The sequence below is a fragment of the Mustela nivalis genome (assembly GCF_964662115.1).
Source record: "Mustela nivalis genome assembly, chromosome: 1".
Lineage (NCBI taxonomy): Eukaryota > Metazoa > Chordata > Mammalia > Carnivora > Mustelidae > Mustela > Mustela nivalis.
In genome coordinates, this window is record NC_139020.1 from 166338295 (window position 1) to 166355132 (window position 16838).

The window sequence follows — 16838 nt, forward strand, 5'->3', positions numbered from 1 at the left end:
CTCCTACCTCACACTGTGTACAAAAATTCACTCAAAATGCTTCAAGCCCTAAATGTAAGAGCTAAAACTGTTAAACTCTTAGAAGAAAACACAGGCGTAAATCTTTGTGACCTTGGATTAGGCAATGATTTCTCAGATATGCTACCCAAAAGCACAAGGAAAGGAAAAAAATAGGTAAATTAACCTCATCATGAAATGGGGTACACAACCTTTGTGCTTCAAAGGACACTGTCAAAAAAGTGAAAAGACAACTCACAGAATGGAAGAAAATATTTGCAAATCATATACTCCTATCTGGAATATATCAAACACTCTTACCACTTAACAATAAAAAGACAAGATGGTTTTTTTTTAAAGGGGCAATATATTTGAATAAACAAATAAATAGACATATGTTTATATTCTCTCCAAGGAAGACATAAAAATGGCCAGTAAACCCATGAAAAGATGTTCAATATTATTATTCATTAGGAAAATGCGTGTTCAAGCCACGGGGAAATGCCACTTCACACCCACTAAGATGGCCGTCCTCAGAGAGCTGGGCGCTAACAGGTGCAGGCAAGGATGTAGTCACTGGAGCTCTCCTGCATTGCTTGTGGGAATAGAAAATGGTCCAGCCTCTTGGAAAATACTTTGGCTGTGCCTCAAAAAGTTAAACATAGAATTACTATATGAGCCAGAAATGCCACTCCTGGGTATTTACTCAAGAGAAATGAAAGCATACACAAGTAGAAGAACTTGGATGTAAATGTTCTTGACACCATCACTTGTAATAGCCCAAAGTGGAAATAACCCAGATGTCTATCAGCAGGCGAATGGATAAATATGGTCTCTCTGTACAGTGGCATGGTATCTGGCTATAAAAAGGAATGAAATCCTGGTACGTGCTACAACACGGGTGACCCTTGAAAACGTGATGCCAGGTGGAAGAAGTCATTGCAGAAAGCCACATACCGTCTGGTTCCGTCTTTGTGACATGTCCAGAATAGGCGAATCTGTAGAGAAGGTTAGAGGACCGTGCTGGCCAGGGGCTGCAGGCTGGGCTTAATGGAGAGTGAACGAGAATAAATGCTGGGTTTTGAGGGGGGAGGTGATGATTTTCTAGAATTAGTGATGATGGTAGGTGAGTTTTTAGAATATGCTAAAACCACTGAATTGAATATTTAAAGGAAGTTAATAACAAAAAAAATGTTTACCAGCTGGAAGGATGAATTCCTTAGACTCTCCTTGAGCTTCCATTTGTCTCTGTGACTCACTATTTTAGGAGGAATGGCTCCTCAGATTTTCCACAAGAGATGGTGTTCCCCGTTTGGCCGAAGGAGCCAAGTGGTGATAATCCCCCCATCCTGCTCTAGTAACCCCCCATCTTGCACAAGTGATGTCTTGTGGTTAGACTGTTGTGTTTTACTGACAAGAGCAATTTACCAAGGGTCTCAAAGGTTATACTTATCTGGTAAACATGTTCTCAGGTGTCTTCTCAGCCTTGAGGAAGGATACAACCATGCCTAAGAACTACCTTTGGTTGTTAAGCACAGGATGTTCTACATCAGAGGTTTTTCAGTGGGGACTGGCCAACTCATTGGCACTCTGGGGCACTTTTAAAAAAACTTCTATACATATTTTTTTGGACTGTGATCCAAGGAAGAGCACTTCCCCAAAGCCCACTCTACACACTGTCACTCTACACACTGTCCTCTTCTCCCTGCACACTGTGTTACACACATACACGTACACATTTATGCACATAGTAGAAGGAGCTGGCATGGTCTAGACATTCGGAGAGAAGTGAGACATGCGGCGGAATGCCCACATTCAGGTTCTTATCAGTTAGTACAAGGTCTTCAGGACTAACTGGACACTGAAGACCCAGAAGTGGTGTTGCTGTGACATGTCCCGAAAGTGTGAACACCAGTGTGTCCCTGCTCTTCGGGAAGCTAACAGGACGCTGATTGGGGGATTCTGTGGCCATGCTTGGGACCCCTGGGGCACTCTGGGTGCACCTGCAGCCATGGTGGGCTCTGTTGGCTTTTGAGCCTCCCTGCTCACCAACCAGAGATGTCCTTGCCTCTTCTCTTCCTGGGGAAGCTGTTACCCTAATGGCTAACAGAGGCCACTGGGGACTAAGGGGACAGCGAGTCACAGATTTTTTTCACTAGGGGCACACCCTTCCTGAGCACCATGGAGAACCACCAAATTGGTGGCATTTGATTTCAGCAGCACTCGTGGCTCTATACCACTACCCTCCCAGTCTTGTGTTGGAGAGTATCTTCACCATATCAGTCCTTGTCCAACCGAGCCTGGAAGCATGAATGCGGGGTCCTGATCACTGTCTGGAGCCCAGGTACCCTCCTTCCACGGACCCCACGCCTGAGGTCTGTGTACCGTCTTCTCCCACAGTGTCAGACTTGTTGACAAGCCACAATTGACTGGCAGTGCCAATCAAATGGAACATGTAAGTTTTTTTCTGGAATGTTTCATTGTTCTGGTGGTCAGAAGTGAAATGTGAACCCTTGAAGACTCTGAGCCTTATTTCTTTAGGCCCTGAAAGGAATAATCTGTCACAATTTGTGCTCCTTTGGGGATGTATCTGTGCGTTACAGCTGCAGGAGGCTGCCTTTTACAAAGATCTTGGTTTCCAAGTCTTTAGCCTTTTCTATTCAGTGGCAATGAAACACCACTAAATGCAAAATGTGAATTCCTCCATTTTGTTCTACTATGGTGGTTTTTTGGTAGCCTTGTGGACTGTGCCTGTCGGTGAATGATGTGGCCAGTCCCAAGATGTCTGCTTCATCACCTGCTTTATAAAAGGCACACTGAACAAACTTTTTTTTATATGTTGCTTTGTCCTCTTTCTCCTTCCCTAAAACAGTGATTGTGTCTGGTGGTTTGCAGACTTGGAATCCCCAGTGGGGAGGCAGAGTTTTCAGCCTGATTATGACAGAAGTACACCTGGGGTGTGGTGGGGCAGGGGTGGGAGGCAGGGGTTGGGGGACCTGGTCCCATTGCCTTCGGTCACGATCTGTCAGAGTGCCATCAAAAGAGGCTCCGGGCACCTGGATGGCTCAGTGGGTTAAGCCGCTGCCTTCAGCTCAGGTCATGATCTCAGGGTCCTGGGATCGAGTCCCGCATTGGGCTCTCTGCTCAGCAAGGAGCCTGCTTCCTCCTCTCTCTCTGCCTGCCTCTCTGCCTACTTGTGATCTCTGTCAGATAAATAAATAAAATCTTTAAAAAAAAAAAAAGAGGCTCCAAGACCCAGGCACCGACCTCTTGGATATGACATGGCCACACCCACTGTGTGCCGCTGTGGAACTCTGGAGGTAATAGGATTCTAGACCGTCATCTCGAATGGGCCTTAGCACATATTTCTTCCAGGGAGGTAAGGGGCCCATCTGCAGAACCACAGATGGGTTTGTGTTCGTTCCTGGGCTCCACGGACTCACACTCTGAAGCTGCATTATGAGTACATGTCCCTGATGAGCCGAATGTAGCATGTGAGAGAGAGCAGAGCTCCACCTCCCTCCTCCAGCCTGTTCCTGATACGCGCCCAGTGTGCTCCTCTCCCGCTAATTCTCCAGGAGATTCCCGGAAGAAACAGAACTCCTCAGACATACATGCATTTTAAATGTGTGCCCTTTCTCCAGTTCCGTGAACAGCACGGGTAACTGAGCACCTGGTCTCGTCTGTCCCTAGAGAAAGAGAGCGAGCTTCGAAAATTGGAGCTGTAGTCAAATCAGGTTATGGGAAATGTCAAAGGGCTGAAAAATCTCTGCATAACCCAAGATTCCAAGTCTGAAGCTGTTGGCCTAATGCTTTCAAGAGATGTTTGAAAGGGCAGCCCCTTCAAGGGGGATGTAAGTAATACTGAATGTAAGCCTTTTCAGTAGGAGGAGCCTGGATACTGAGTCTGCCTGAGAATGTGAAGAGAATGTGAAGAGTCCCAGCATAAGGCAAAGAGCGGTGGGCAAGATGCTCCAATGCTGTCCTGCTGGGTCCCTTTTGGCAAGTTTGCTGCCCTCTCTGGGCTGTAACTTCCCGACCTGGAAAAAACTAAGGGATGACTGCTGAAGTGTTTAGTAGCAAAAATATGGATATCTGCAGCTTATTTTAAAATGCATAAAAAAGGGGCGCCTGGGTGGCTCAGTGGGTTAAGCCTCCGCCTTCGGCTCAGGTCATGATCCCAGGGTCCTGGGATCGAGCTCCACGTCAGGCTCTCTGCTCAGCAGGGATCCTGCTTCTCCCTCTCCCTCTGCCTGCCTCTCTGCCTGCTTGTGATCGCTCTCTCTATCAAATAAATAAAATATTAAAAAAAATAAAAAATAAAATGCATAAAGAATAAGCTTGCATAAAGAAAGTTGAGGTTGGGGGTTGGGAGAAGGGGGGTGGGGTTATGGGCATTGGGGAGGGTATGTGCTATGGTGAGTGCTGTGAAGTGTGTAAACCTGGCGATTCACAGACCTGTACCCAGGGGGATAAAAATATATGTTTATAAAAAAATTAAAAATTAAAAATTAAAAAAAAAGAAAGAAAACAAACAAACAAACAAAAAAAGCTGAGGTTGGCAGATGGATAGAGCTGTGACAAAGCAGGAGCAGAAGAACATTCATTGTCAGACCTCGATGGAGTGCACGCAGGTGTTCAGAGCAAACTGTTTCGACTTTCCTCTGTGTTTGAAAATGGCATAATAAGATACTAGAAAAAGCAAAAACGGGTAACATTTTAGGGCTGAGATGGACATTAGGGATCATTTTGTGGATGGTAAAATTGAAACAGAGAAGGCAACTAGGAGGAGAGACAAGACTAGAACCGAGTCTGCCTGTGCCCTGTCTCCCAATCTGCTCTACCACACTGTCCCCCAAGCCCCTTGCGCTCATGGCCAGGCACCAGTGAGGTGATGCCTCTGAAAACCTGTTGTGGAACCATCATTTTATGAGACTTATATGGGTGTTACATGGGCGTAAAAAAAGGTCAAGTGGGATTGGGAGACAATGTCCTAAACAGTTTTCTTTACTGCAGGACTTGTCAGAACCTTTGATGTCCTGACGTCTATTGAAAAATCTCTGAGAGAAATACAGAGCATTTTCCAAACAAATTTAATCACAACAGCCACCCCCACCCTTTTTTTTTTTTCCTAAGGACTAAGTTCTGAATAATACTCTTAGGAACAGTATCTCTAAAGAATGTAAGATTACTGTTTTTCTCCCCCACTGGGGTTGGTGAGGAGAGGGCAGGGCGTGCCCTTGCTATTGTACTTTACATCTATAGTGAGCCCACAAATGCACATATTGGACCTTATGCCCCCATCACATTAAGGGGTGCGTGTGCCAGGCAGGAGTGCCAGGGGCTTGGGGTCTACTGAGCCGAAGGGGAGGTTCAGAGAGTTTTGAACCCAGGCTCTGCCCTTGGCGGTTCCAGCCCAAGGGCCATTTTCTTCTGTTGTTGACCACTGGCTGGCCCAGAGCAAAAGAACTCAGTGGGAAGTAATCTCTTAAGAGCATGGGGGAGCAGATACCCACCAAATAAGAAGTCCAAGAGGAAACAGACTCCGTTCTAGTTCTTGAATTTGGCCAAGAGAAGGGCCAACCAACTTGCCCCGCTTGTTTCTCAGGGCAGCAAACTGTATTTTTGGAGCTCATGGGGACATGCATGGACCTTATTGATGCACACAAAACAGCATTCTCTAAATGCAGCCGAACCCCTTTATTGGAGCCACCCTCCTAATGCCAAGAGTCACTGGTAGCTTTCCCGGGCGGCATGCACGGACAGGTTGACCACGGGTGGGAACTGAGTGCTGGTTTGTGCTGTTACAGTACAGGTGAATGCAAAGATTTGCGGTAGCTGCCTCTTAGCAAATTCTCTTTCCTCCTGCCTGGTCACAGGGGCATTGAGGTGAGGTCAGGGGCAGACTGCTTGGGTGACTGGGCTGTCTTTTCTTTCCATCTTGGGGGGAAATAGCAGTCCATAAAGAGAAAGCGCTCACCGGCAGGCCCATGGAGCAGAACCAGGGGGTCAGCCTGGACTGACTCCCCCTGCCTTGTCACCCCCACCGCCCCCACCTGGCTTTACACTTCCTTCCGCAGCATGACCTTGATGTTGCTGCAGATCTGGCCCAGGGCAGCAAAGAGAGGGTTGCAGAAGGTACGGATGCAGAGGGAGTAGATGTGACTGATGCACTGGATCTCGATCAGGTAACTCTTAATGCAAGGCACCACCGCCCAGATGTGGCAGAAGGAGATGCAGGCGAACAGGAAGCCCCAGAGCAGGGCCAGCGGGACCCCCAGCAGCGTGGACAGCAGGCGGTAGCACCAGTACTTGGAGACCGTGAAGGTGGTGTAGCTCACCTTCCACACGCCGTCAAAACTGTAGGTGCCCACGGGTTCTGCAATCACGTCTTCAAAATCCACCTGCAGGGGCGGGAAGGGCAATCTTTCAGTTGCAGCATCCACCCACTTCCCCACTTCCTACCCTTCTGTGTGACAGCATCAGAATGCTCTGGAAGGCTGATTGCACCTGCTGGTGGGGTCCCCCCCCCCCACCCCCGGGGGGATGCTGAACCAGCACAGCTGGCGGGCACCTGACACTGCATCTCTGACAAGCTCCCAGGTGATGCCGGTGACGCTCCGGAGCAGTGAGGCACAGAATTGCCTCCCCAACTTATGGGGGGCTAACAGGCCCTGGGGGGTTGTGTGACTTGCTTAAAGCCACAAGCAAGTTAGAGGCAGGCTTAGAGGCCTGGTTCTAAATTTCTGTGATTTTGTGATCCTGGAGAGTTGGACGGTCCTCGTCGTCCTAAGGGTAAGGCGGAGCTATCTAGCTAGGCTGGTCCGCGAAGGTGGCCAGGTGGAAGACGGTGGAAGACACATGTGATTATTTGCGTCTGGCCTCTGAGAGACGGCCGGGTGGAAAAGAGCCCCGTCTGAAGTCCCACTGCAGAGGCTGGAGTCCAGCTCGGCTGCGCACTGGCTCCGTAACTGTCAGCTAGCGGGCTGAGCTTTTCTGTGCCTCATTTTCCAGGATTCATCTCAAAAAGTCTGAAGGAGGATTCAATAAAGTAAGACATCTAAATACTCAGAACACCGCCCTGCGCAGAATACCGGACTCATCACTGATAGCTGCTGTTGTGGGTTGTTATAGAGTGTTCTCTTCAGGAGGACGGTAGAGCCCCAAAGGTGGCTTGGCGCACCAGTGCACGCGCTGCTCTGATGAGTGACTTTGGCAGGTGTCTTACAGCTCTGCGCTTCACTTGCTCATCTGTAAAATGGGCTTGCTATTTCTTACTACCTTGTTATGAGGAATAGAAATAATTAATCATCCGTTCGTCCCCCTGACCACCTATTCATCCACCCTTCCATCTCTCATCCATCCATCCACCCATCCATCCACCGATCCACCCTTCCATGCATTGATTCACGCGTCCGTCCCTCCATCCCTTCAAACACGGATTTATTCAGCACCCACTCTGTGCTTGGCCGGAGACAATGTACCCGGCACGTGCTAGGTGCTTAGTGACATTAAGTATGTGTTCCCTTGTTCTCAAGTTCCTACAAAAATATATCTCAGAAAACCTATTGACACCCCAGATCCTAAATACAGTAATTCTGTGACTTCCCTGGTTGTGATTGTGTGCGTGTGGTCGCATGCCTCTGCCTTCGCGGGTAAGATGGGTGCTGTCTTCTTTTCCCTCATTTTCTGTTTATGGTAATAATCTCACTCCCTGAGACCTCTCTGTTGAGTCTTTTAATGATTATTTCTTTGCAGAAGACATCAGTGCTGACGTTTGAATTATTCCCCGCAATTGCCTTTGGGCATTGTGCCTGGGGGTGACTGCTCGTTTTCTGGGAATCAGAAAATGTGCTCTCTGGGGGGTGGGCTGTGTGGGCGGGCCCAGCTGTTTCCCTCACTCAGGGTGAGCATTGGGACAGCTCTGGGAAGGTATTTATAAGACCCGGCTCAGGGAGATCTTAGCCAGTCATGCCAGTGTATCAGAAGCACAGAGTGACTTCATTTCCGAATTCGTCTCTAAAGTGAAGGAGAGAAGGATTCTTCTGGGAGGGTGGTGGGGGGGGGTGCTGGACCTATCAGCAGAGCCTCAGGGTTTGGTGTGCAATCAGAGGAAGGGTAGAGGATGGGAAGGGTGAACGTGGCTGCCCATTGAGTCAGTGTCCCCTTCTCTGGCATATTTATTTTTGGAACAGCGAGAGAGCCAGCTGATTACTTGGAACGAGCCAGCGCAGCCCCCACAGGCTCCAAGAGGGTGGGGAAGGGTGCAGGACAACAGGGGCGGGCTTTGCCGGGGATTCAGGGAAGGCCGGCAGCCACCCTCTGTCAAAAATACCTCCCACGATTCCAATATGACTCAGTCCTTGGGCATCCTGGGCCCTGGACAATTCAGATAGAGTATCTGTGGGTGGGAAGCAGCTCTAGGCAGGGGATAGACATCTGGGGGCCAGTCTGCTCTTGACCACTGAGTTGCTGTGTGATTTGGGTCATGGCGCTTTTCCTCCCTGGGTCTCTGGGGTTTTTTGTTTGTTTGTTTGTTTTTAAACTACCCCAAGAAGATTGGACCAAGATATCTAGTGACTTGGAGTTCGATTTGAAGTCAGAACACCCAAGGGGGAGGCTCAGTTTTACTGGTCTTAGTTTTTTTGCTTAGAACTTTGCTACTTACAGGTTGGTTCAGAGCAGGTGCCCCTCTTCCCAACAAGGTATGGACAGTAGTTGAGAGTAAGCATTTAGAAATTGTCACAGAAATTTGAGCCAGTCATTGTATGTCTGCTAACTCTCCTAATAATAAAAATTGGGGTTTACATTGTAGATGTTTATTCTTCATTTCGTTTCCCTAGTAATTCATCTCTATTGAATTTTACCAAAGTCTCTGTGTTCAACAAATTGAAATTATAATAATAAAACTGGCCCTTCACCCAGATAATTTGAGAAATGCTGGTCGATGTACTAGGAAGCTAACATGACATGATAGCTCTGAAACAGCTGAAAAATGAAAAAGCTTTGCTTCTTGTTTTATGATTGGTAATCACGATAATAGAATCCTATATGATCTGGGGGAACCAAAGCAATGCTCTCTGCTCAGCGGGGAGCCTGCTTCCCCTTCTCTCTCTGCCTGCCTCTCTGCCTACTTTTCATCTCTCTCTCTGTCAAATAAATAAATTGAAATCTTAAAAAAAAAAAAAAAAAAGAAAAGCTAGATGACTTAGGAACTAGGATTCCCCATATCACTGGATTCTAAGTACCTTAGTGTGAGTTAGTTCAGTGTAAACCTTCCAAGAGTACCTGACAGGGGACCAGACATGTCCAAATGGAAGAAACCACCAACATGGCATGAACGGCAGGTTGGATGACCTTCCATAACCCAGTCTCAGCCTGCCCCTTCTTCTTTCTCCCACAAATTCTCTTTTGGATGCCCTTAGTCTTTTCATTCTTTGGCAGGCAGAGTAGCAAAGAGGTTTCTTCTGTGAGCCAACTCTGTCTTGCCCATGGTTCATGGCTTGAAGGAGTGCTGGGCTCCACTGGTAATGTCTGCCATGGACATAGGTCGGTGCAGGTGGTGGTGGTGGCAGTACCCGTCTCTCAAGCTTGTCAATGCCACTCAACGTCCTTCTCAATGTTATGGCTTTTGCTTATTTCATTCCCTCTTCTTCAAAAGCCTTATTCACATTTTAATTTTCTCACCCCCTTTTTTTCAAAAGATTTTAATTTATTTATTTGAGAGAGATCACAAGTAGGCAGAGAGGCAGGCAGAGAAAGAGGAGGAAGCAGGCTCCCTGCCGAGCAGAGAGCCCGATGCGGGGCTCGATCCCAGGACCCTGAGATCATGACCTGAGCTGAAGGCAGAGGCTTTAACCCACTAAGCCACCCAGGCGCCCTCCCCATTTTTTTATGCACCTGGGCACTTGTCTCCCCATGGATCTGGTTCCTGGTTTTCCGAGACTAGAGTAAGGTCTTCCTTCCTTAAACCCCAGGACACTGCACCAGGCTGTCATTTATGGTGTTTAGCACCTTTTCCCAGATATTCTCATTTCCTGAGTCTCATCCTCTCTGTTGGGTTGGATTCCCCCCTCCAGAGGAAGTAAAGGTCAGTTTCATCTTTCCACAATGGGGTATCCAGGTGGGCCCAAACCGGGGGCAGAGTTTACTGAACGGGTGACTACCGGGTCCTTTGGCTGTTCCTTAGCCTGAGCTGATAGGCAAAGGGTGCAGTTTGTGTGTTTTTCTGAGCGAAGAGGGTGTTTAGTGGCAAATGTAGGTTGGAGGTGTGATGAAAACCTAGGATGGGTAGGAGTCATGTCTGGGCTCTTGCTCTGTTTGACCTTGAGTGGCTACAGGAAAGGAGGTTGGAGCCTGAAGGTGAGGAACCTATGTGACACTTTGGGCTCATGCATTCCTGTTCTAGGATCTGGGTGCCTAGGTGTGGGTTAGGGAGACAGTCCTGAGCCCTCTCAGAAAGAACTCAGAGGCGTTTGAGCTGAGGCTGTGGTCCTGGAGGATTGCCACGGAAGAGGGCTGGGAGGTTTCCCAGGTGGGTCTGAAGGGAAGGCTGGAGGGCCCTGGGGACTGCTGCAGCGTCGCGTCCCTCAGAGCCTGGCACAGGGCCTCGTGTGCAGTGGGCCTGTTGTGCTCATCACCATCTCCTCTGAGACAGCACAGAACCTGGCACATAGTAGGCACTCAGAAACAGATTCGTGGGATCCGTACTCTGGGAGTAGTGGTGATGGTCGGGGGTGGGGGGAATGGGCTGTGCTCAGTTCTAATGCTCAGAAGCCTCCCTTTTGCCCGAGACCCAGCCCTGAACCTTGGGGACCGCAGTTCAAATCTGGTCGGCTGCACAGGGCTCTTGCTCTGCCTTTGGCACTCATTTTCCAGCCCTGGTTCAAGGGCCATACCATGCCTTCTTTGGGGAAGTTTAGGGAAGTTTTGGCTAGAAAGTCAAAAGGGAGCACCTCTGGTCTTCTGGGAGTCAAATCCACAGACAACATGGGTCTCTTTCCTGCTCCGCGTCCTTGGCTTTTCTGTGTGAAAGCTCAGCGGTGGCTGGCAGAGGGAACGGGTCTCCCTCTTTGCCACCCAGCCTCTGTTGCTGCCAGGACTCAGGCCAGAGAGGGAAAGGGATTTTCCTGGAGTCACACAGGGAGCCTGTGTCAGGGCTGGGACCAGAACCTGGGTCTCTGTAGCTCGGTCTTATTCCGGCCTTTTCCTGTGTCTTGCATTCTAGCCCACAGGGCTAGCACTGGTGAAACCACCCTAACAGGTCCCTCTGTGGAGGCCAAGAAAATTACGGCCATCCCACCTCAAGTTTAGCTGATGTGGGAAACAGAGGCAGAAGAAAATCATTAAAATTCCTCACCTACTGACAAGCCCTTGAAACAGACAGAGTGGCTCTCCCCTGGGGACTTAACTGCCCTCACCTTGAGATTTTGCTAAGGACAATCCTAGCCTGACTGACCCCCTACCCCGACAGGTCCGACCAGAATCCTGTAAGTCTCCTTTAACAATTCCTTTAGGAAACTTTATCTCTAAACCTCCAAGATAGTGTCAAGAATCATTCCCAAGTATATGGCCCACTGATATACATCTAAAGGGTCTCACGAGAAGATTTTAATTATTGGTAATAAATAACCTTTCTCCCAATAATAGCTAGCTCCTCAAGGTCCTGGAGACCTTGCTTCCAAAATTCCTTAGAGGGGTGCCTGGGTCGTTCAGTGGCTCTGCCTTCGGCTCAGGTCATGATCTCGGGGTCCTGGGATCAAGTCCCCAAAATTCCTTAGAGACTTACACCATCCCTAATCCCCTTTGTCCTTACCCACCACCGAGTCCACCCCTACTCTGCCTTTAAAAACTCTAACTGTAATCTGGTTGGGGGTCCAAGTCCCTACTCTGCTGTGTCAGGTATACTTGGGCCCAAGCTTAAGCTTGTCAAATGCACCCTCGTGTGATTGCATCGGTGCTTGGCCCCTTGGTGGTCTCTCAGATGCATAACACCTCCTGAGCCTTCTTCTTCGCCTCCGCCTTGATCCTTTCTGTCTCTGTCACCCCTCGCTTCCTTTTCCTGCTGCCTCCCTCTGTCCTGTTTTGCCCCAGCTGACTGAAAAAGCGGAGGTGGCTCAGGCTCCCGTTCACAAGCTGCCTGCCCAGCCAGCTCTCCTGTCTCTTTCTTCCTTTTCTATATCCTTTCATAAAACCATACACAAATCCCAAGTCTACTTCGACCTGTTTGTGCTGTTTATCCGACTCCGTTCTATGATCCTTGTTCTGAATTTTAAACCTTTTTCATTTCTCAGTTACTAAAAACAAAAGAAAGTCAAATAACCCCCCAAACCAGGGAACGTCCAGTAAATACACCAAACAGTCATCTCTTCTCGACAAGATTATCTGCAAGGGTTTTGCTTAGCCATTGAGGAATGTTTCTGGGGTTCAGGAGAGACTGCTCTCAGCACCCCGGGAGGCTGCCTAAGCCACTGCCCCTGTGAGGCAGCTCCCAGCCCTCCCTTGGATTAGAGGGCCTCCCTCGGCCTGGGGCCGGCTCCCTCTGGGCTTGGTGAGGCCCAAGGGCTTCTCTACACTGGTTACCTGTTGTGGATCTCTTTAGAAGCCACTTTCTCCCTTAGGGTCCTCTTCTCCACCCCTAGCAGCTGGCCAGGATCTCCCGAGGGGCACCTGGCTGTAAGAGCTGGCCCGTGGCTGCCTGGCCCCGTCCTGCACACTCCTCCGAGCTCAGGCTCTGCTCACACGGGCCACACCCTTGCTGGGAGCCAGCGACTGCATTAGGCACTTTCCAATCCCTTTTTTCTTTTATTTCTCACATTATACTTTTGTTTTCACAGCGCTGCTCTGGGAGTCCTGTACCTGGTGGAGGTAAATGAGGGAATGCTCCTTGTACATTCTTCTGGAAACTCGGTCCTGAAAAACTGGGTGGCTTGCCCAGGGTCATCACTTTGATGCAGAAGAGAGTAATTTGAAACCAGGCCTTTTATTTTATTTTATTTTAGTTTGGAAACCAGGCCTTTTAAAGCCAAGTTCAGGACTCTTTCCTCCAGACCATGCTGCACAAACCACCGATGAATGCTATTTTACATTTAGTCATTTCCTCCTTGTGGCACTTCTCACACTGGGCCATAAGTACCCTATTGCCCCACTAATGATACAGATAAATACAATAATAACATAGTATGAGCTGTGATGGGGAAATGCCCTGAGGGAAGTTGGGACAGGGAGGAGGGTGTGGCTGACTGCCTGGAGGAGCTGAGGAAGGTTCCTGGAGGAGGTGATCTTTGAGTTGGGTCTTGAAATCTAAGCAGGGCATTTACCGCAGGAAGGCGAGGGAGAGGGGGCGGGGGCTCCTGGTATAGACACAGGAGTATATTTGAATAGGTGTGGCTGGCTACTGGCGTTGGAACTGGAATGTGGAAGAAGGTTGGGGCTTGAAAGCCATGGCAAGGATTTAGAGTTTCTGGGACGTGGGAGGTATCCCACCGAGCTGTGGGATGGATACAAGGGCTTCTGAGCAAGCGCAGAGCCACACTCTCTAATTCAGTGGCCATGAGCTTTGAGCACTTGATTTATGAGTAGGGCAACAGAAGAATTCTCAATCTTGTTTAACTTTAATTTAAATGTAAAAAGCAATACTTCATTCTGAGATGGGAACATTTTTTAAAAATACAGGGAAAAATTTGGGCCTGTGACTCGATTTCAGCTGTACATTTATGAGATCTTAAGACCGGACAAGGATTTCTGATCCACATGGAGGCTGGAGGGATGGACAGCCTACATGTGAGCTACGTGCTGAACCTCAGAGGTGGAAACAGACTCTACCCGTGCAATGATAATTGTTTTAGATCAGTTACAAGCTGAAATGATACTATTTTGGAAATATTGGGTTAAATCAAAGATATTACAAAAATTAATTTTACCTGTTTGTTTTTCTTTTTTGAAATTGTAGCTGCTAGAAAATGTGAAATGACTTTGGGTGATTGTATATTGTGTCGCATGGTATTTCTACTGGTCAGGGCTGATCTGTGCTTCTGATGCGTTTAGTAGGACCCAGGGGCCCCAGGCACCTGCCCTCTTAACAGCCCTTCCAGAGACTCCCATGCTGGGGGTGGGGCACCCTGCTTCCAGGAATTCTGCTGAAAGATCCCTGTGGCTACCAGCTGCTGGGAGGAGGTTGGAGTGAGGGGTGTAGGCCTGGAGGCAGCCAGGCTGCTAGTCGCATCCAGATGCAGAAAGAGGCTGACTCAGGCAGTGGTGGTGGGGAAGACGCCCTAAAATCTAGGTAACTGTCTGCTGAGAGCTTCCTTTCAGGAGCCTTCCCAGAGGCCTCTGCCCTGGTCTGGCTGCAGGACCTGGGGTCAGGCAGGGAGGTGGCATGAATGCCGGGCACGGCCCCCCACACCATGGGCAGTAGACACGGGGCAGTGCTCTGGGGGAATTAATGCCGGCTGGAAGCTACCCTCTGGGGATTAACCCCGCACCCACTGCGGAGACCGCAGAAATAACCCCTGGCGCAGAAAAGAGCCCAAGTTGGCCACCCGTTTGTCTTCATCCTGGGACGAGGGCCAGAAGCTAATGGGAAGAGCTTCGGAGTAGTAGGGAGCCACTTGCCTCTGACTTGCCTCCACGCCCCAGGCAACACCTGCGTCATGTATGTGCGGCTGAGGTTTTGCTCTTGTTTACACTAAACTTTCTTTGGGGGTGTACATGCTGGCTTTTGAGGGAGGATTTGGAGAAGGCTGAGGGACAGGGCATCTCATCGGGGAAGCCGGTCGTGGTAGTGCATGGAGCAGAGCCCTCCCCTGTCCTGTGCCCGGACACTCTGCAGACCCGACACCCTCCGGGCAGCGGTGCCCAGGCAGGCCCGCCGAGCCTACCTTCACGATGTCCTCGTTAATGTTCTTAGGGTCTCGGTTCACCAGGTCGATCTCCTTGCAGTGGATGTCCTTGACAATCTGGGCCTCCAGGTCTGTGTGCTCTTCGGCCATCATCTTGGAGCTGGGGGACTGCAGGGGGAGATCCGAGCCGTGTGGCCAGTGGGGCTGAAAAGACTTGGGGCAGGGACACAGTTCAGTGTCCCCAGACTTGTGTCCCTGCAGGCTAACCAGGCCCCACCCAGCATGCCAGCTGACAGCTGTCCCACATAACTTCAGCCTCCCTCTCGCTAAAGCCTCTGTGGCAGGCCTCCAAGCTAAAATTAAGACTGGAGCTCTGCTGGAAGGCCCAACACTCCTTACAGGGGCTGCTGAGGGCACCGGGCCTCACCCGAGGGAGAGCAGAGGCTTTGGCGTCTGTGGGCCACAGGATGGCTGGGCTGTTGGTGCAGGCCCTGGAATTTGCTTGCTCTGGGCAGGATGGAGGGGTTGGTCCCCAGCTCGGCCCCTTGTGGGCTGGGAGCTTCGGCACGCCTCGCCTCTCTGGCCCACCACGCTCCCACCTGGAGAATGGGGCCTCGCTAATAAGAGTCAGGGGCTCTGCCTGCCCTCCTGGAGAGGAGGAGATGAGCTCATGTGTGGGAAGGGGCTTGAGGAACTGAAATGCTGTATGGCAGAGGTTCTCACTGGAGCAGTTAGTACCTGGTCCTGCCTTTTGGGGGCCGGGAGCAGGGCTGAGTCTTTGCCACTTCCGGGGTTTCCCTGGGAGGAGAGTTGATGGACCGTGGGAGGAGACAGAGAAGCAGACTACTGATGGGGCTGCCCACCCTCCCCTGCCTTCTTGGTGCCACGTGGAGGGCACATGAAATCCATGTTTATGCTGCCCTTTGCTCTGCCCCAAGTGAGCATGGGGTGCCCATGGGCCCCAGACACTGCAAGGCTGTTGGTGGGATGTTTCTCTCCAAGGTGTCTGCTCGGTTTCCCTGGGTCCTTGGGCATCATGGCAAGGTCCCCGAGCAAGACTCTGGGTCCCTAGGTGCCAGGGTCTGTGCACCCATTCACCCAGCCTCCCACTCATTCATTCAAGATTTGCTAACAGCTGGTGACAAATAGACCAATCAGGCTCTGTTCCTGCCCAGAGGAGCTCCTAGTCTGTGGGGACAGACCCATTAAAAAATAAGTAATTATGAAAGGGTGTGGCAAGTGTTACAGCTCAGAGATATTTTACAAAGACCTTGCCTTAAGACGTCCACAGGAAGAAATAGCTTCCTCGGAGGCCATCAGGGAAGACTTCCTAGGGGAGGTGTCTTTAGAGTTAGGTGTTGAAGGGCAAGCAGGAGGTCACTACCTAGAACATTTCAGGTGTAAAGACCATAGGTGTCAGAGGACTGGTGTGAACTAGGATGCTGAGAAGTGTGCAGTGTCCAGGGCGTGGTTGTCTGATGTGAGTGAGGCAGGACATAAGGCTCAGCTTGGGCCTGGGTGGGAAGGATCCCAAATATCATATTAAAGAGTACGAGTTTTTTTTTTTTTTAAGATTTTATTTATTCAAGAGAGCATGAGCTGTGGTCGGTGGAGGAGGTACACAGGGAGAGAGGGAGAAGGGGCACAGGGAGGAGAAACACAGGAAGAGTGGGGGTAGAGGGGCACAGGGAAAGGGGCTTGATCCCAGGACCCTGAGACCATGACCTGAGCCGAAGGCAGATGCTTAACCATCTGCTTAACTGACTGAGCCCCCCAGGCACCCCCTAAAGAGTATGGATTTTACAGAGGTATTAGGAAGCCATTGGAGACTTCAGCACTGCAGAGGATCTATCGGGAAGATCACTGGTGGTTAGCGCTTGAGTGAATTTGAGGCAGGAAGACAGTCAAAAAGCTCAAGGCAAAAAGCTGGGCTCTGTTAGTAATTTTGCTTGGCTACTATCTAATAAATGCAAAATACTTGTGGCTTGTACAAGGTAGGGG

At 49.9% G+C, this 16838-nt stretch overlaps 1 protein-coding gene across 1 annotated transcript; it reads right to left on the bottom strand.

Annotated features, from left to right (window-relative positions):
* Window positions 1-5678: 5678 nt before the first annotated feature.
* On the bottom strand, window positions 5679-15087 carry CAV3 (caveolin 3). Its single transcript, XM_082686768.1, has 2 exons — window positions 14877-15087; window positions 5679-6401 (listed from the first exon to the last, which is right to left on the bottom strand). The coding sequence occupies exons 1-2, from the start codon at window positions 14988-14990 to the stop codon at window positions 6060-6062; spliced, it is 456 nt and encodes a 151-aa protein (XP_082542894.1). The 5' UTR covers window positions 14991-15087; the 3' UTR covers window positions 5679-6059.
* Window positions 15088-16838: the final 1751 nt, after the last annotated feature.

Bases quoted from the DNA above. Each gene is read 5' to 3' on its own strand.
- CAV3 (XM_082686768.1), bottom strand. From the start codon at position 14,990: ATGATGGCCGAAGAGCACACAGACCTGGAGGCCCAGATTGTCAAGGAC. The intron at 6,402-14,876 runs GTAGGCTCGGCG...CCGCCCCTGCAG, and splicing joins TTAACGAGGACATCGTGAAG to GTGGATTTTGAAGACGTGAT.